Below are 20,855 nucleotides of genomic sequence, written 5' to 3'. Positions count from 1 at the left end.
CATTTAATAACAAAAAATATTAATAATAATTACTTATTTAAGTTATGATTTTCACGAATGTCAATCTTTCGTTTTCTAGGTTGATTTTTTTCCTCTACCATAGGAGTAGGAGGGACTTCAATTTTTTTCAAAAAAAATATTGGTATAATAATATAATAATTATCGCTCCAATTTATAAACAAAAGTCTTGTTTTTGTCGTTATGGAGTACATATTTTGTCTATTTCTTCATCAACTCGTAATACACTTAGGCCCTATTTATATATACATTCCGATTAGACTGGATAATGATCCTATATATCCTACTTCGGGGGTGTTTAGCTAAGATTTTTCATAAGATTTTATAAGCTCAAACATCTTATAAGATGTTATAGATTTTATTTTAAAAATAAATTGATGAAGCGTTTGAATAAACTACGACTATATATAGAGCTTATAAAATATTAATAATCTCAAATTTATAATTAATTTAAAAAAATTATTAAAATCTTAAAACAAATTAGCATTAATTTCCTCTCCAACAAGAAAAAAAAAGACATCAATTGTCATATATGATTTCAGAAATTTGGGAGATGTTTGCCACAGTACATCCATTTGGGAAGCTGGAGACGAAGGGTGGGGTGTACACAGGTCAAGTTGGGTTGACCTGACTGCCCGACAGCTCGGAACTGCCCAAGTCTTGGATGCCTGATGCATGTCCTACATATATATATTCAGGTACGAGGTTCAAATTTAGATTTTATTTTAATTTTAGGTTTCAAAGACTTTTAAATCATTATTAACTTGATCATTAAATTGCTTTATTAAACATGGCCCGACACCTCTGACTATATTAACTTCAGACTTATTACCTAAAATCCATCGAAGAAGACCAGCAACCAACTCTAAAATCCTGATCAATATCAAAATATGTACCGTATCAGAGTTACTACGCATACATGGCCAGAATTAAATAATCATATGTGTGGTAAGATGTTATTAATTACCAAAATTAGTAGGTAGTACAAATTTTGGCTGCCAAATATTTATTTCAGACGACAAAAATCAAATGTAGCAGACTCACCAATCAATTTAGAAAATTTCAAGATTTCCCAGACCAATAATTCTATGTTGATTAAATGGTTTTGATGCGGACAACATTGTTAATGTTAAACATGCCCGCCTCCACCTTCTCATTCACGTCATGTCCAAATCAGTGCCCCCCCTCCACGTAGTTTTCTTGACATTATAAATGTCGAGTAGTTAGATGGTTGTCATATATTTATATTTTTATGATAAATTACAGCTATTTTTATTGATTTTTGTATAATTACGGATATTTTTTGGTTGTTTGAAAATATTGCAAATACCACATTTAAATGAAAAATAATTACGTATAGCGTTTAGATGGTGAGGTGAAAAATACTATTTTATCATTGCTGTAATTTTTTTTTTTTGAGAAAATAAAAGAAATTTGAGGTGAGTAAAGTAAGTAATTCAAAGGGCATATTAGTCCGTAAGAATATTCCAAAAAATTCTAAAAAATAAAGCTTAATTCAAAGAGCATTTTGATCAATTCACTACAAAAATTAGAACAAAATTAACCAGTGGTTTGAGATAGCCTACATCCCATCTCGAATTCTAATTGACTTGAACATTAGAGAGTCTCAATCAGGGACGAACCCAGCTAACCTACTTCCCGGCTAACCTACTTCCTAAAGAGATTACATATTGGATCCAAATCAGTGAACATGTACGAGGAAATTAAATGTTTGCAGGGTGACAGTAAGTGAGTATTTTCAGTTGTTGCATGCCTACACCTTCTTTTCCATATAAATAAATGTGTGATTGAAATTGGAGTTGTGACAGCCAGCAGGACTATGAGGACCACATGTCTCATCTGTAATATTATTACAATGCTCCATTAGTTTTTTTAATGTTAGATGTCGTAATTATAAGTGAAAATGTATGACGAATATTAATTAACAACTGTCATGAAACAACCATTAGTCGTTGTTTCTGTAAATAAGGCCAAAACTTTAACAACAGCTAAAAATTATAACAAATATTTTGATTATCGATAGAATCACTACAAATTTTGATGAACCATGGTCAAAAGATGCAAAACTTAAGTTCCCCTAATAGAATGTGGTGATTTGCTTTGATTTTAATTCGTAGTGATTAAAGTAAAAATATGTTTGTTTATACGTAATTTATTTGAAAATGTATCGATTTGGTACAGAAATTATAATATAAAATACAATCTCATTAACTAATCTAAATTGATTAACATCTCAAATGAAAATCTATACAAAATTAGAAATATATATTTTCCACTGAAAATTGAAAATCAAAACACAAATGACAATTCTTGTATATTTTCATATACAGGAATTCCTGTACGTATTTCTCTTTATGTCTGGAAAGTATAAGGGTACCTTTTTTATGTCTCCCTCATTGGTCTGTATCTCTTTTTTCCCCATTGTTTACAAATGGTAAAAACTATTTTTCAAATAGTTATTTACTTTTAGTTAATATTTTTTTTCTCTTTTTCCTACTTTATATATCTTCTTACGAAATTTATTTATTTTTTTTATCATAATTATTTTCATATTATTATATTTTCTATAATATTTTTTTTAATTAAATGATATTTAATTATTATAAATTTTTTGTATATATATATTTATACACGTGGAATGTACTGTATTCAACTAGCCATAATGACTGCCAACTAAATCACTGTATGATTTAGAACTACCATTTTAAAGGACCTCAATTATTGGTGCTATTTTTACTGTTTCTAAATATTTCACACTTATTGATCTTAGTACGCTCCATTTTTTGTCATTGGCTTCATCGCCACACTTAATTATAAATACTCTCTCATTTTAATTATATATATTTTTTTAATAAAAAGTTTATTCCATTGACTTTTATTAAATTTTTATTTATTTTTTATGATGAACTATTCGAAATATTATTTTGGATTACAGACTGTAATTTTATATATTCTTTTAAGAATTTTCTAAATTTTTTTAGAGTAATATGTTTCTATGGATTATTTATTATATTCATTCTTAGATTTTCTTTCTTTTCTACACATATATATATTTCAAATATTTTTTTAAAAAAAACCAATAAGGGTAAAATAATAAATTTTTACCTCACCGTTTATGGATTATATAATTATTTTTTTATTTGAGGGATCGTCGTAGTTATATCAAATCTTATGCAAGGAAGATGTAATTTATGCTTTAATTAATGTGTTTTTGCTTATAAATAATGTATGTAATTATGATTAAATACATAAATTTTATTATTTTTACATTTTGTCCAAACATATGATGAGATTGTAGTAATTTTTTTTTTTTAAATAGAGAAAATACCTTCAAGATAGTTATCCCATCTTCCCATTTGTTTGAACTAAAAAAATAATTCTTCAACTAATCTTGCCTCATGAAATATTTCTTACATATCTATATATTTGTTTGTAGATATTTTTAAGACACATATGTATATATTTAGTTTCACTAAAAGAAATATGCATTTTATTACGATTAATTATCCTAATTAAAGTTAAAAAATTATAGCAGTTACCACTTAACCATAATTGCGCGACGGCTATTACTCGTTGCAGCTACAACTAAATAGTATGGCAAAGACTATAGATAAAATCACAGCGAATATTAATTAACCGTGATGAAAATTTAAGTTGTCGTATCGATTTTGTTTGACCATATTAGACTGTATTGATCTACTCTGATTTTTAAGCTGCAGTAATTTATAATATAGGGAATAAATCAATTTTTTTTATAGTGTTTTTATTTAGTAAAAATACATCACATCAGTTTTATTAATCATTATATTTTATTTGTTCATGACGTACTTAACACATTTTATAGATCACATCAATCTTCATTAGTATTATATCTTGATTTCACATCCAAATACATACTCAAAAAAGTCTTTCCATTTCGACCGAACTATAATTTTGTCTCACATTTTCTTTTTCTAATGTAAATAAGATGAAACGAAATAAAATATCAAACAATCATCATAACCTCAATATCTTAATTAAACTTACCAAATTCAAATATGGTTTATGGAAAATATAAAAATATAATAAAAAAGGAGATCTATAGTTTATGTTCATTTGGCTTTAATTTGAGGAGAACCCCTAGAAAATATAGTATGATCTTAAAATAAATTAATTTTGCGCATTTCAAACCAACTCAAATAGATAATTCAAATATAGTCACGAATTTTAATTATAATTTATATTTTGACCTCACTTATAAAAATAAAATATAGTAATCATTATATGACTATTATTTTATTAATATTTATTATAATTTTTAATTATAATAATTAACAAGAAAAAAAGTCATATTTCTTGTGGAAAAACAGGAGATGGATGAATAGGATGAGAACAAAGAAAAAAAAGTTGTTAAAGTGGGGGAGAGGAGTGCGACTGTCAACTCAAAACATACTCTCTCCTCTCTCTCTTACAAGATTCGACTAAATCGCCGATCTCTCTTACTGTCCTCTCTCTCGCTCTACCATCCTATCTTCCCACCAGGTACGTCAAACTAATATACACACACATATACACATAGTATATTTGCATATTCTACGTACATTATACACGATAACGTTAATCTCCACGAAGTTCTGCTCAGTTCCTTACTTCCCTTAAATCTTGCATCAACTCCTGTATACATATATACGTATACTAATCATTCTGTTCACTCCATTTCTGGTGACAGAAAGTGGGATACGTAGTAGGAGTAGCAGTTGAATCTCGTCTTTTACACCCACAATCTCAATTCTCATGAGATCTTTACAAAGATGCATTCTTAGGTTTGAGTTTGACCGAATTGAACCAATCACAGAGTTAAATTGCACTTGTTACGTAGTTGAGTTTAGGTCCGGTCAAATTCGATTCTGGGTTAGAATTTCTGAAGATCTTTATGGGTTTCCCGATTCATTGTCTGCTCTAACGGGCACAGCCATGTCTGTTCATATTTGTTTCTATTTCAGGAATTCTATATAATTCTGCAACTGCTATGTTTCTTTTAGTGCAACTGTCCAACGTTTGAAAGTTTCCAGTTTCGTCTCCGTCTTGTGCTTTTTCACTATTTTTAGTTAAGAGAAAACCCTATTTCTGGAATTTTTATTTTCAAATTGTTTAAATTAAATTGATTTATGTACGAAAGTTATTCCATGTTTGGAGTGCGTTCTTTTTAGGGTTTGGAGTTCTTGTTTTGAAATTCTGAACTGAAACTTTAGGTGGGTTTTTCTGCAGAAAGGTGCCCTTTTTGTGGAAACGTGATATGCTTTTTGTCACAATTCATCATCCCTCAACCAATAATTAATATATAATTGGACTAATAATCACAACATTAATTATGAACAGGGACAATAATTTACTGTTTTCGATGTATATATATTATATGTTATTATAGCAATATTACAACAACTGTATGTTCCCATTATTGTTTGTAGTAAAACTAATTAATGTTCAGCATATAAAATAATATTACTTTGTTGCACATGTTTGAGGTTGATCCCTTTGTGAAAAGAAGTACCTAGATGTATACCCATGGGGAGAGAGGGGGTGGGGTGTCATCATGATATCAAGTTCAGACCTTGTCTCTTCTGCCCTACCTGTCTTCAAACTATTCAAAAGAGCTATCTTTGTCCACCCCATCTAACAAAGTGCATATGTTTGTTAGAAAATAGAAGATACATCTGTTGCAGTGACACCGAGTTATATTTTTAGTCTAGGCTTAATATTTTTATTCTTTTATTTTACAAAATCTTTAAAATAACTTCAAATTTGATAAAACTCAACACACTTAGTTCCATAATGTAAAGGACTAAATGTTTTAAATATTTTCAATTTTGGAGATCATTTTAGAAATCGTAAAGCGAATGACTAAATATGTCGAGTTATTTCAATTTTGAGACCAATTTAAAAATTTCGTAAAGTAGAAAACTAAATATATTGAACCTCTAATCCTACGAGAATAAATGTGTAATTTTGCCTTGTAATGAAAGTCTGTTCCAATATTACATCTAGATTCAGTTATTGTGAACTCAACCTTCTGGTTAAGTTGGCAGCGTGCTATCATAGTGGAAACTAATCTTGAGGAGTCGTATATAGAGGAAAAATGCAAGCAACCCCCTTGTGATATCTCAAATGAGCAAATTATCCCCTTATGAAAAAATAAATGGCGATTTACCTCCTTGTGTTTTTTAAGATACAAAGATTTACCTTCCTATATTTTTTAAAATAAAGCAGTTTACCTCCCTGTATAAGGAGGTAAATTGCTTTATTTTAAAAAATACAAGAGGGTAAATTGCTTTATTTTTTTCAGAAGGAGATAATGTGCTCATTTTCAATATCACAGGGGATGAATTGTTATTCACCCATCGTATATATATAGGAGGATTCTCCGAACAACATGTAAATCTTGTGTCTTGTAAATTTGCCTTCTTTTCATATTTTCCTAGACACGTTCACAATCCGACAAGAAATCAATTCCCCACATTTTCGTCACGGCTATTCATCTAATTGAAACAGTACAAGATTGATGTCTCCTCTCATAACAAGATTTTTTGTTTTGAAAACATTTTGCAGCAATTTGAGATTGGAAACTTAGAGAGATGGAGGGGGAGACATCATGTGCAGGAGTAGGCAATGAGAGGGTGCAGTTGAATGGGAAGATGGTGCAGAGTTTCCAGAGGAGTTTTGTTCAAGTTGAGAAGATACTGGACCAGAACAGGCTGCTCATCAATGAGATCAATCAGAATCATGAGTCCAGCACTCCTCACAATCTCACCAGAAATGTTGCTCTCATTAGACAGCTCAACAACAACATCACAAGGGTTGTTCATCTCTATGCTCATCTCTCCACCTCTTTCACAAAATCCATCCATGCTTTTTCTCAACCTCATGACTTCAATTTCGCTCCTCACAAGAGGCATAGGCCTGCCTAATTTCGACCATACGGATAATTAGACTGACGATCGTATCTACAGTTTCCTCATATTCCAAGAACGTTTTTCGATTTTGAAAATTTACACGGTTGATCTACAGATGCTCTATGAAGCTGGGAAGGTTAAGGGAACTTGTAAGGTTATGATACGGCTGCACTACGTACGTATTAACGTAATGTTTGAAAAATCAAAAGACTTTTAGTAGTATGTGTAGACGTTAGAGGTGGTCATGTACTTGTAAAAAGCTCAGGGTCCCAACCCTAAGCCTCCTTCAGTCTGGATCTTTTGCACGGTGGAAGCACGATGATTGCATAATTACTGTATATTAAGTTATTTTTTAAAATATTCTAACTATTATTTTCGAATAATCTCAACTTTTACTATAATTTTATAGTTGATTTGTCCTTATTTAATGATGTAAATTGATAGGTTGTTCATGAATATGGTCCCATTTGTGTTATTTCTTCATGAGAGGCAACTTCAAGTGTGGTGGGCTTTTGCTTTGTCCTTCTTGTCTGAAAGGGTGTTCTCATGCACGGATCTTAATTTACTGATTTTCTTGATCACTCTGTTTCAATGGACTTATTTCTTCCTTTTTCTTTTTGGATGAGGACAGCAGTTAAATCATAAATAACCCTTGTAAAGATTATTACAGTCTGAAAAAAACAAGAATTATTACCAAACAGAATAAAGATGAGGATTTAAGACTCGACTCGATCTGGCCGACGAATTTATTTTATCAATCATTATAGTTTAGATACAAAATATCTGGTTTTGCGAGGTTGGCTAAAACATTTGTCATGGCTAAAAATCACAGTAAATGTTTTGACCATGGCTTTTAGCCGTGGCAAATAATTTTTATATGGTATAAAAGCTAATTTTTTGCATCGATTTCATTTAATTGTAGTTAATATTAGTCATTTACCCATAGCCACTAATATTGCAATTAATAATAATCTTTTTCTTCTAGTGAGAACTAATATGAAATGTTAATTTAAATTTATGATCATTTATTCAAAAAATAAAAAAATGAAGTGGGCAGCAAGGAAAAAAACAAAATAGCAGCACAGTTCCATGGGGACAAACAGATTTTATGAGCAATGAAGTCCAGACAAGGGTCTTGTCTTGGGATGGAACTGAACCTGATCCATACATTATCCCTTGTCTCTTACTTAGGTTGTTTCTCCCCACCTACTTTTCGACTTCAGCTGCTGTTTGTAATAAATGGCTTATATGAGAGTGGCTTCTTCCATTCCATCATGATCCTATCACTAGAATAAATATTCCTTTTAATTAATTATTATAGTTAAAATAAAAAATTATGATAAATATTAATTAATTATTACTGCACAATGATTATTACATGTTGTTTTTTGTAAGTGAGGCCAAAGTATTTATTACAACTAAAAATTGTGGCAAATAGTTTTGCTATTAGTAAAATCATAACAAATATTAAATTTACCGTGGTCAAAACTTAAAGTTTTTCATCAATTTTATCTAATGATTGTAAACAGTATTGATTTACTACAAATTATTTATAGTACAAAAAATAATCAGTACAAAAAACACACTCAATCCTGTAATTTAGAACGTTTGATAAATTTAATTATGTCATTATTAACTTAACATATTTAGTCATGTAACTATTGACTTAACAGATTTAGTCCTAAATGTACAGTTAAGTTTCTCAGATGCTCAAGCAATAATCGTCCTACTTTTTCTTCTTCTCTTAAGTTACTTGTTTCAAAGTAGTCAATGGCGCAAAGGGCTCTTGAAGCGATAGCGCTGTGTTTTGGGAGGACGGTGCAAATGTAAAAAATAGTTTACATATTTACATAATCAGTATTTTTCGACTATAATAATGTGTAAGAAATTAAAAATAAATAAATAATACTTATATTTTCTTCCTTCAAAAAATCAGAGAAGCAAAAAGACAAAATGAAAAAGAAAAACGAAGAGAAACCCAAAAAGAAAAAAGAAAGAAAACTCACTTGTTGGCGGCCCAGGGAATTAGCAACAACAGAACACTCAAACTCAGGTACGCAACAGTTGTGATTCTCATGAAATATTATGTTGCAACATGCATGCAGTCCAACAGTCATGAGGGTCTTAATTCGCCTAATGTTCCTTATTTTATTAGGATTTTTTATGTTTTAATTTTGATGGGCCCAAGCCTAAAAATGCCTAGGCTCACAAAGGCAGGCGTGCGGCAACAGCCCGGATGGTGCCCAGGGGCACACCATGGCACGCCTGGACAAAGGCCAGCGCCACATGCCAAGAATGGTGAGAGGCCATTAACTAGTATGACTTGTTTATATAACCTAGAACCCTGCTAAGGATGAAGTGACCTGTAGTGCATATTATAGGTGCAACAGTCCAGCCAACAAAACCAATATTACAACATCATTTCACAACCATTATTGCTGAACAATTTTCATAAAAAAAATATCAAAGCTTCAGAGTAGCTAGCACTAAACTTTTCTTACCTTTTTGAATGCAGAATCTGGAACAAACATGATGACCATTGGCATATACATTGAATAGTCCACAGGTTCATCATACAATGTCATCCATCCATGCATCCAGGGTTTGATGGAGAGTAGCACCCATAGCTACAACCATCGCCAATTCTCTCTTGCACTCAAGTCACAGTTGCCAAATTCAACCTACTTGATGTGGGCCCCACCCCTTTTTTGGGCTGTTTGGACTATTGGGCCTATAACTCTTGGCCCAATCTTTTGTGACCCACCAATTGAATTTGTTTTGCTTTGGGCCCAGCAGTTACTGATAAATTCCCTGTCATCAAAACCCTCATCTCCATCTAGGGTTCTTGCACACAACATATTCTTCAGATTCTCCGCTTCTCTAGCAATTTATCGGCCATAAGTTTATAACGAATATGGCGGCTCAGATGAGCAAAAAGCGAAAGGTTTCTGCTTCGATCTTATCTATGTATGTAAAATGTTTTTGTGTCTAAAGTTTGGGGGATTGACGTTTTGGTATATTGAATGTGCTGCAGTTTGTGGCGGATGGAGTTTTCTTTGCGGAGTTGAACGAGTTATTTACACGTGAGCTGGCGGAAGATGGATACTCTGGGGTAGAAGTTAGGGTTACTCCCGTGAGGACTGAGGTTATCATCCGCGCAACGCGCACTCAGAACGTTCTTGGTGATTGTTTGATGCCATGCTTTCAGTTTCCTGTTGATATATGGAAATGTGTCTTTTTTTTTATATGTTTATGTTTGGAGATTTCCAACTTGGTAAGCTTGTTTGCCACGATCCTTTGTTCAAATTCAGTGTGTTGTTTGCAAGTTCTATATATGACGACTATGTGTTTTTTTTTGTTTTCTTCCCTCGTGCGGTGGTTTGGTTGAATTTGATTGATTTGATCACAACAGGAGAGAAGGGGAGGAGGATAAGAGAGCTTACTTCTGTGGTGCAGAAGAGGTTCAAGTTTCCGGAGAACAGTGTCGAGTTGTATGCTGAGAAAGTTAACAACAGGGGGCTTTGTGCCATTGCTCAGGCTGAGTCCCTTCGGTACAAACTCCTTGGTGGCCTTGCTGTCAGACGGTAATAATTTGGTTCTTGCTAACTCAATTGAGTATTTCTTGTCGACATATTCATTTTGTGTTATTGGGTTACCGTGTGATTTAATGCTGAGAACTAATTTCAGATACATGTCCATAGTGGATCCATGCATGTTTGTTTTATATGTGATGATTTTTCTAGGTTTTGTGTTAACTTGACAACTAAGAGCTAGCTAATCCTCAAGCTGCGGGTTACTATTTGACTGAAGACAACCAAAGTTAGAAGGATTGGATGAAAATCTAGCTGCAGTAGTAATGCCATTAATTGGGTCCAATCTTATTCTGTATGGTTATTAGTTTATTGAGCATTTTCTGAGTTTGAGCAACTATTGTTAAGTTATCATGTCATCCACAAAGCAGCATTGGTGCTTCAATACCAATATTTGTGTCGGATGATGACTAGATTAACTGTCTTCCTCCATGTCGTAATTGTCATGAAGTGTACCAGTCTTCTTGCACTGGCAGTGGAGAATACACATTACTGGTCCCTTAGTCTATACTTTGCCCCTCATCTTCTTATCCTGTTTTCTGGGAGTACAGTTATGAGTGATATCTTATCATGTCATCCACAAAGCAGCATCGGTTCTTCAATACCAGTGTTTGTGTCGGATGATGACAAGATTAATTGTCTTCCTCCATGTCATAATTGTCATGAAGTGTACCGGTCTTCTTGTAGTGACCATGGAGAAGACACATTACTGATCATTTATTCTATAGTTGTCCATCATCTTCTTATTCTGGTTTTTGGGAATACAGTTACGATTGATTTCTTAAAGGATATTAACAACTATGTTGGTTCTCCACTTCCAAGTGTGATTACGTCTTTCGCATGTATGGCATGTGTAGGTTTTGCATAGTGTAAGGTAACAAAAAGAATTGAGCATCTCCAAGATATCTTTTGAGATTTTACATGTTTCTTATTCTTGTCCCTCAGGGCATGCTATGGTGTTTTGAGGTTTGTGATGGAGAGTGGAGCCAAGGGATGTGAGGTGCGGAAAACAATGGATGTTTCTTGATGTTGAATTTTTGGATTTCTATGTTGTATTTCCTTTCCTATTAATATATTTGGTATGGGTCACAGGTGATTATTAGTGGGAAGCTGAGAGCTCAGCGTGCCAAGTCCATGAAGTTCAAGGATGGCTACATGATTTCTTCTGGTCAGCCGGTGAAAGAATACATAGACTCAGCTGTCAGACATGTTCTACTTAGACAGGTGTGTTTCATTTGTCAAAGGGCTTTAGAGTTGCAAATATTGGATCCGCTGCTGGGCTCTCGTCGTTCTAATTTACTGCCTTTACAACTTACGATTGTTTTTGTTTGTTAGGGAGTACTTGGTATCAAGGTCAAGATCATGCTCGACTGGGATCCCAAAGGAAAGTCCGGGCCAACAACTCCCCTTCCAGATCTCGTCACAATTCATCCTCCAAAGGAAGAAGAAGTCATCAGGCCAACCATGCTACCGGCTGAAGTTGAGGTGCAAGCATAGAGCATCTGCGGCTGAACTTTTAGATTTGAGTTAGTTTTGTTTTCTTGAAAACCTTTGTAATCCTTTGACAAATGAGAACTGTAGAAATGATGAGTTCCACCAATTTTCGGCCTACAATACAAATTTGTTTTTCTTTAGATGTCAAATATTGTTGAACGACTAATTTTATTTGTCATTTTGATTTGTTTCTTTTGTTGTAGACAATGGAGTTCGAAAGGCTTGATTCTAATATTCATTGCCACTTACCTTTATCTTACTATTTGCTAGAATTCCAAATGGATTGTCACATTTCTTGAAAGTTCGTTTCAACTATTGCGGTGTGATTGACATGATACAGACATACAGTCTCACTTGACGAGTAAAATTAGAATATTGTTGTGATATTTTGATACAATCACCAACAATTATTCCAACATAATTTCTTAACTGAATCCACTTGGATGGTATGATATCAACCATTGTGATCTGCCAAATGCTGAAATTACACTTTTTCAAGAACTGAGATATAAGAAACGAAATCTATGCCATGTAATTGCCTCCCCGATCTTCCTAGTAATCATTTCTTCAATTGCATAACGCAGTCAGAAACCCTTAAATCCTCGTACAAGATCATAGTAATAAAATACGAAAGATCCACTGATTTGCGGACTGAATTATGACATCTTTAAATCGCAAATCCACAACCACTATATGAATTATATAATTATTTGAAATGATCCACGATAAATGAAAAACAGAAGGTGAAAGATAAAATATTAACACGTATGAAAAAGTTTTATACAAAAAGATGAATATGCTACTCTTTGAATTTTTATAAAGGAAGCTTATTAACTCTTTTTTTTTTTTTTTTTTAATTATTGCGCTTTTCTTGAAAATAATAATGGAGGACAAACAGAACAAGAAAATAAGAACATGGAAGATAAAGTGTACCATTGACTACATAACTACCGTGGCTTAATAATCTTAAATCTTTTATAAATTGATATATTCAAGATTTATTTAGAAAATACAAACAATTTTTTCTTGCAAATTTTGACTATGGCCCCGATCTTGAGATGATTTCTTCTATTGCTTTAAGGTAAATTAATTATAGTCACGACCCCTAAGATTTGGTATTATTGCAGATACTTTGAAATTATTTAGTATGGTAAAATTGAATATCAAAATAATATTAATAGTGAAATTACCAATTACGTCATTTATAATTTTTAGGAACTAAAGTGATATTAATGATGAACTTGGTATCAAAATAAAATTTACCCAAGAAAAATGTGATGAAATAGCAAACTAAGTCCATGCCACATAATTCCCTCCACAATCCTGGGAATCATTTCTGGACTTGCATTAAATCACATAACGCAGTCAACTACCCTTAAATCCTCGTACAAATCATGGTAATAAGTACGAATATTGCCCCAATCAGGCAACTGAATCATGAAAGGCTTTACATTCGCAATCCACAACAACTGCACACATGTCTGTATGTATGTATAAAACCCTGTTTTATTCCCGTGAGAACTTATACTACCCACAATTGAACATTTCGATGTCTTCACCAAGAACAGTTGCAGTCTGTGTGTTTGTTTTTGTCTGCCTCTTCGTATCAGAATGTAAGGGCGTCGACGAGGGGTACAAACCTGCCCCTACCTGTGCGCGTCTCGAGTGCCCTCCATACAAACTAGTTCACACCCAGAAAGAGTTCGAGATCAGAAGTTACGATGAGGGTTTGTGGCTGTCGAGTCCCGAAATCACTGCACTTACGTACAAGGAAGGTGCTTCCAAAGGTTTCCGAATGTACGTAATCACATCATTCCCTCTTCTCTTCTTTTTGATTCTTGGTGTCTGTCCGATGAGGGGTTGTCTTGTCTGTCTTGCTGACTAAAGTCTTGAATCTTGATGTCCTATTAATTCGAGGTATGTTTTATTTCGGTTAGGAAGTCATTTTAAGTTATAGGGATGACAAATGTGGCGTGTAGAACGGATGTCGTGAATTTGTGTTAAGTGGGACGAGTTTTGTTTTGTGCATAAATTATTGAATTTGAATTTGAGGATCGAGTTTGACAGTACAACTTATATGGTTAGTAAAATGATGGGTGTCGGATCTTGTTTGAGATATTTCTTAAAAACTCGTCCCACATATATAATACTTATAAATATATTCAATTTATTTAAAATTTTTAGATAATCTTAATTTTGTGAAAATTATACTGATCAATTGAAAAATAAATAACATTTAGCTGACTTTAATTTGCTGGTTTGTTCACCTCCCGGTGTCCAGAATTGAGTAGGAGTGGGTTTTGGCCTTTTGGGTTCAAGTAGAGGGGAGATGGTTTTGAAAGGGGATCGGACATTTTTGTCCTTAAAACTTCTTTGGTCATTTTTTGTTTTCAATGTGTAAAATTTCTTAATTATTAAACAAAATTGTCCAAACGAATTCTTACAAGACTAAATTATAATTTTCAATTATTGACGAAAGCTGAGATATTTGACGGTCCTGATTGCAGCCTATTTTCTTACTACAAAGGCAACAACACCGAACGAGTTACAATCAACATGACAGCACCCGTTCTAATTGACATTGGTCAGCACTCGACATTCACTGTCTACTTTTACGTGCCCAAAAAGTACCAGACGGGCACACCTCTACCCACACCCCTCACAGATCAGATAAAGAAAGTGACTCTGCCAAAATTCAAGTATACAGCAGTTAGAAGGTTTGATGGCCCTATATTAGACTTCAGTATTAGAGCAGCCATTGCGGCCTTACAGAAAAGCCTTCAAGGCACGCCTTATCAGCGGGCTGCAGATGGCCCCTTCACCGTTGCTGGCTATAATTCCCCGCGTCAGCTCACTCATCGTGTTAACGAAATTTGGGTGGGGTTCAATTGATTGATGAGACGTACAATGTTTTTACAATATTTCCTTTGATTGGGTTTAATAAGAATATATGATGTGTCGTGTACTATTATGACAATGTTAGTTTACATTCTCGATAAAATATTAAGGGATAATTATATCTACATTCTCTGATTTGTGGTTTATTTATATACATCATTCGTATTTTTTGAAAAATTATACATATACCTGCTAGAGACATCAACATTATTATACAAACTATTCAAACTTTCGAATATATTAAAATTAATTTGAATTATCGATATATTAAATTAATATTTAAATTAAATATAATAAATTTAACAAAAGACAATTAAATCTTGCAAAACCCACAAATTTGATAGTGCATGAAAATTAACATTTCATAGATTCAAAAAAAACATACTAAAACACACATCAACCAATCCAATTCTCAGCTCCGCTTGACAGGATCAAAGTTGGCGACGCCGATCACCGCACCCACGATGGCCGTGAGCACAACCCCGCCAGCCACAATGCTGAGCAGGAAGTTCTTGAGCGACGGCGACGCCCCGCTCGCGGCCTCCGCCACATCAGGAACCACCATGGAGGCCGTCAGCGCGGCGGCAGTCAGCCCGGACACCGCTTTCTCTTTCAACGACGCCCTGACCTCAAACTTCCCGACGGGCGGCCTCGACACAGCGGCCTTAGATGGCCTGACCGGCGCCAATGGCTTGAGGAAAGCGTCCGCGGTCGGTGGCTGCCGCTTCCCGGCGGCGGAGCAGCGGGGCAGCGGCATTGCCATGGAGACGGCGGAAGTGGAGGCCATTGGTGAGAGAGGTATAGGTGGTAGTGTTGTGGTGTTGGAATGAATATGGCGATGAAATGATAGTGAGAGTTGAGAAAAGAGAGGTCGGAAACGGAGAGTATCTCAGAGGCAGTGCCACGTGGCAGCTTCTCATTGTGGTTGTGGTGGATAAGGTTATCTCCTTGCCATTACCACAAGATTTTCATCATTTTGGTCCAAAGACTACCTAAAATTTAGTCAAATTTAATCGAATTAAATCAATTATATAATAAATTATTATATTTATTATGTGATTGATCATTTTTTTTAAAATTATATATCAATCATATAATAAAGATATTATACTTGCCATATAATTAATCCAATTTGATCAAATTCGATTTGAATTAGAATTTTTCTTTTGGGCGTTTGATGTTGGCATGCGTCTCACTAATTAATTATATATACGGATTTTGAATGAAATCTGTTATATTTATTATGTGGTTTAACATTTTTATTAAAATATCATCAATTATTTGATAAATACATAATATTTTTGTTATATAATTAATTTAGATCCTAGAAATTTTGAACTTGTAGGTTGTAAATCCTCTTCTTTTTTTTTTTTTTTTAAATTCAGAGATACGTCCTTTCCGGACAAATTAATGAAACTGCAGCCCAAACAAAGAATATGTTACGCAATTGGAGTTGGATATGTTGCTTCAGGGTCCAATACAATTATTTTTTATATAAATTATAGTTATCGTATAATTGGTATATAATTAAATAAAACAAACAGTCATAATTAAGCCCAACTAGAGTAGGTCGGGTAAAAAATAATTCATGTAAAGTTGAATATTAATTTGTAATAAATCACATTTTACAAGAAGTTGATGAGTAGAAGTGTGGTATCTATGTTCAATTTGAGGCAAGTTTTATTTATATTTAGAAGAATCCAACATTTTTATTTTACTACATGAAAATCTGTTTAAATTCTTTTCCACGTGTCATTTCATAATTGATGGTTGTGGCTTGTGATTGTGAGGGCCTTGGGGACTTCTGGTGCACGTTTGTAGGGAACAGATATCATATATATGATATTGAACTATATATGTAATTTACATTGAAATAATAGTTAAACAATGTAATTAGAGTTTCTTAATTTGTTCATATTTTAGAATAATTTTACTATTTAATGGCATTTATTATATGTGTATATATATAAAACAAAAAATTTTAAACATTAAAATATTAATAATGTCTATATAAGATCATGTAAGTAAGCGTCCCACGTAAATTGTAAAAAAAAAGTTTGAGTGGATCATAAGCCCAAGTTCTTCTCTTCCCAGCAATATGCCTATTTAGAATAAAATAAAAAATTCATTTAAAATTAGAGCATACAAAACCTCATTCAATAGGAAACACCAATCAAATTGTAAGCCATGTGACAGTATAAGATTACTTGTTCAATTTATTTAATAAAAAATATTATTAAAGTGTATTGCCTAATTAAGGGCCAAGTTCCACTATGTATTCCTCTTATATGTATTTAATTATTATATTTATTTATTTATTTACAAATAATAATAATTTTTTTAAAAAAATAAGCATCATGCAAATATTTCAAGTTCCCACAGTTCCACAAAAAAAAGTGACAGTATAAGATTACTTGTTCAATTTATTTAATAAAATATTTTATTAAAGTGTATTGCCTAATTAAGGGCCAAGTTCCACTATGTATTCCTCTTATATGTATTTAATTATTATATTTATTTATTTATTTACAAATAATAATAATTTTTTTAAAAAAATAAGCATCATGCAAATATTTCAAGTTCCCACAGTTCCACAAAAAAAACTCTCTCCACACACCTTCAGAACCATGGATTCAAGATCAGCTCCTCATTACACGAAACCATTTCTCTCTTTGTCATTACATAAAATTCTCAAACTTCTCAACAAAACCTCTTTGCCATGGCAGACCCTCCCAGCCCTCATGCAATAATTCCTTACCTGCCCATTTTGTTGTATGCACTCGCCGTTGTTGGAATGGCAGCAACTCTGCTTGCACTCTACAATCTCACCATCCTCAGATGTTGTGGAGATGCGGTAGAACTTGCGATGCCCCGCCCGGGGCTTGCCTCAGCCCGGACTTTACGTATCTTGAATACAGGCTTAGGTTCCAGCTTCAAGTACAAGAAAGATGGAGCAGCACATGATGACGGCAATGATTGTAATGAATGTGCAGTCTGTTTATCAGTGTTTGAAGAAGGTGAAGAAGTGAGGCAGCTGCCCAAGTGCAAGCACTACTTCCATGCACCTTGTATTGATATGTGGCTCTATTCCCACATGGACTGTCCTGTCTGTCGTTCAAAGGTGGAGCCACTGGTTCTCCGACGGTGTGAAGTCACCGAGCAGATGGAGAACTCTAGTTTAGTTTAGAAGAAGACAATACAGCAATCTGATTCTTTCTAGCCATAGTTGCTGGATAAAGGGGGATGGTGGTGAGAATCAACCCACCTCTGATCACTGATAAATATTACACTTACCTTTTGTACACTGGAGAATGACCCTTTTGTGTAAATGCACAAATATGCAAAGCTTTTGATGAAATCATATGATAATCATAAAGAATGTTAGGAAGCTGTATCAAGTACTGGCAGCAAATTAGTCAGTAATCGGTGCCATATGCATTGTGGTATAAGAGTTTGAGAGAAAATTGGTATGTGTATTTAGTTTGAAAACTACTAAATAGTACTGAGGATTATGTCATACCAAAGATTGAACTTATATTATCCTGATGTCGAGTGATCTGCACAGTTTATTGTACATAATACTGAGATGTGCTAATTCCCTGATAAAATGATATCAATGGGGCTTTACCCAATTCTTCCCTCAGCTATACATAATACTGCTCAGAATCAGATGAGTTGCAAGTTCATCAGAAATGTCCAAAAGCCACTGTCTGATCTCCGCAGAAGAGTCAATATAAGTACAAGTGAGTTACATCCTTCTCAAGTTGTCTAACCTGGCCTGAAGTTCGCTATCTATCCCACAATCATCGTTTCCTGATGCCTCAACTTGTGCAACCTTCTTCTTTGCAGCCGGGGCAGCTACAGTTGATGAAGGGGCATCAACAAGCTACACAAGAACAATAATTTCATCATTTGGTTAATGTGCATTATAAGCTAAGAAATAGAAGCGTAAAGAAGAGTTGGAACTGTACCTCTGAATTAATATCAATACCGATCTCATCAAGAACCTGATTCACCAACTCCTCCGTCTCTTCTTCTTCCTCATCTCCTTCCAATGCATCATCTATGGCATCTGCCATAACTTCACTAGTTAGTTCCATCTTCTCATTCTGCATTTCGAATTCTTGCATTATCTTATGGAGCAATGGCAGGTTCATCTGCTTGTTGATTTGCCCCATTGCTAAGGTAACACCTTTCATGGCCTCCCCCATTGCATGTGTTGACTTCAATGTCTGGAGGAAAGATTGTGTTGATGAAACTAGTTTTGAGCTATAACTTGTGTTGACTTTGATAAACTGTTTAAGAGATATAGTTCAAAAGTCAATAATTAATGTATAGCCCACAGTTAAATCCCATCATTGCAACATCTGCCTCGTCATCCTTTTTTCTCTTCATGCTGCAGTGACTTTTTGACGTCCTAAATTCTGGCAGTGCTCCGTGCGTCTTTATTCCTAAACAAGGATATTTCTCTCACTCATCTTATTAGTGATTACTTTATCTTCATACTTGAAGAAATAAGTGTAAAATTTCATACAAAGATTATGTTTGAAGCAATAAAAGGGAACACGGAAGAAAATGGTGATTCAAGCAGCAAATGAAGGTGGAGAGTGGGGGTATTAACCACTGTTTTGACTGATATTTCCTTTCCACTAGTGCTCTACTCATGGATAGTTCTTATTTTAATGCTGGAGTGCCGTCTAGTTTTTCTCAACTTCATTTTTCTTCTGCTTTCAACCCTTGTTTGTGAGCCCAAATTTTGGGTATTCTCTGTGCATGGATGCTCATGCATTTCTTGCAAACATATTACTTCCTAAATTTAAGATCAATATCAAACACAAAATGCAAAGAACAAAGCAACAAAAGAAGTGAGAGAAGCCCTCACGGCATTCTAATGAAAAATCTTCTTAAAAATTTGATTAGACAATAGTAGTCTGGAAACTATTCATAGTAATTAAGTCCACATAAATGCTTAACTAACCTGAATTCTGAGGGATACACCTTGAAGTTGAGATTTCAGCTTGTAAAACTTTTCTATCTGATGTCGCGTTCTGATAAGATCTTTAGCCATCACTTTAACAGCTCCCTGTAAAAAGGTACTCATGAAATCAGATATGAATTTAAGTAATCGGGCTCAAATATTACATTTACACTTGACAAAAGTACCATAAGAATCAATAAATGAATTCTTAAGATATAAAAAAACTCTCAAATTAATCAAAGTCTATAGATAAATCTGAAAAAACTGAAGTTCAAATGGAGCAGCTCCAAACTTGCTTATGCAAAGTTTATGCTGCACAGTTCAAGTAGATAAAACTCCAAGCTAGAACCTGTTTCTTTTAAGTACCTTTTTTTCTCTTTACTTCAAACAACTCTGTGATTCTGGCATTCCTTTCATTCCGAATCATCCAAAAGGTACATAATTGTGAAATTTTTTATTGGTCTAGATCAGGAAACCCAAAAAAAATTCACTGCATAAAGAACTTGACAATGCAAGAAGTGATCTGTTTCACATTGCGTCTTAAACTAAACTCATAATACAATCTTGGCCAACAAACCAACATCAAGCAACTACGTCCAGTTGAATAATAAGAATTTGAGCTGTGCAATTTCCTTAGTGAACTAAGCCTTAATCAAAATTTTGATTGAGCTATGCATAAAAGGTGGATTAATATTTCAAGGGATTAGAACACTAGTACATTTGAACTTGAAGTGTCGCTTTCTATTCTGTACTTCGGTGCATAAATTGTACTCATTCTTTACAAGAAAAGAATATGAAGCCAATGCATGCCCATGACATTTTCAATGCCAAAGTTGGATCACTTAATCAAGACATATTAGATATTAAAAACTGGGGGGGGGGGGGGGGAAAAAAAAAAAAAAAAAAAGAGCCCCCCTCCGAAAACAC

General features: G+C 33.7%; 5 protein-coding genes across 5 annotated transcripts in view; 3 read left to right on the top strand and 2 right to left on the bottom strand.

Moving 5' to 3' along the window:
• LOC105161909 (40S ribosomal protein S3-2) lies at nucleotides 9,767–12,306 on the top strand. Its single transcript, XM_011079765.2, has 6 exons — nucleotides 9,767–9,912; nucleotides 10,003–10,150; nucleotides 10,381–10,552; nucleotides 11,504–11,558; nucleotides 11,651–11,782; nucleotides 11,894–12,306. Exons 1-6 carry the CDS (start codon nucleotides 9,883–9,885, stop codon nucleotides 12,053–12,055), a joined length of 699 nt encoding a protein of 232 aa, XP_011078067.1. The 5' UTR covers nucleotides 9,767–9,882; the 3' UTR covers nucleotides 12,056–12,306.
• On the top strand, nucleotides 13,502–15,057 carry LOC105161908 (heme-binding protein 2-like). The gene is made up of 2 exons (XM_011079764.2): nucleotides 13,502–13,849; nucleotides 14,560–15,057. The coding sequence occupies exons 1-2, from the start codon at nucleotides 13,530–13,532 to the stop codon at nucleotides 14,942–14,944; spliced, it is 705 nt and encodes a 234-aa protein (XP_011078066.1). The 5' UTR covers nucleotides 13,502–13,529; the 3' UTR covers nucleotides 14,945–15,057.
• On the bottom strand, nucleotides 15,249–15,815 carry LOC105161907. Its single transcript, XM_011079763.2, has one exon. The coding sequence runs from the start codon at nucleotides 15,735–15,737 to the stop codon at nucleotides 15,363–15,365; it is 375 nt and encodes a 124-aa protein (XP_011078065.1). The 5' UTR covers nucleotides 15,738–15,815; the 3' UTR covers nucleotides 15,249–15,362.
• LOC105162004 (RING-H2 finger protein ATL52-like) lies at nucleotides 17,670–18,137 on the top strand. Its single transcript, XM_011079904.1, has one exon. The coding sequence runs from the start codon at nucleotides 17,670–17,672 to the stop codon at nucleotides 18,135–18,137; it is 468 nt and encodes a 155-aa protein (XP_011078206.1).
• The window catches only part of LOC105161906 (vacuolar protein sorting-associated protein 2 homolog 1), a 4,049-nt gene continuing 1,354 nt past the window's right edge, over nucleotides 18,161–20,855 (bottom strand). The window contains exons 3-5 of the mRNA XM_011079762.2: nucleotides 19,929–20,033; nucleotides 18,922–19,182; nucleotides 18,161–18,836 (exon numbers count right to left, since the gene is read on the bottom strand). Coding sequence (XP_011078064.1) covers nucleotides 18,699–18,836; nucleotides 18,922–19,182; nucleotides 19,929–20,033 — 504 coding nt within the window. The 3' untranslated portion in view covers nucleotides 18,161–18,698. The remainder of the gene's footprint in view (nucleotides 18,837–18,921; nucleotides 19,183–19,928; nucleotides 20,034–20,855) is intronic.

Source organism: Sesamum indicum, linkage group LG5 (assembly GCF_000512975.1).
Source record: "Sesamum indicum cultivar Zhongzhi No. 13 linkage group LG5, S_indicum_v1.0, whole genome shotgun sequence".
NCBI classification, from domain to species: Eukaryota; Viridiplantae; Streptophyta; class Magnoliopsida; order Lamiales; family Pedaliaceae; genus Sesamum; species Sesamum indicum.
Note: the sequence above shows the minus strand (reverse complement) of the source record. Positions and strands in the feature narration are given on the sequence as shown.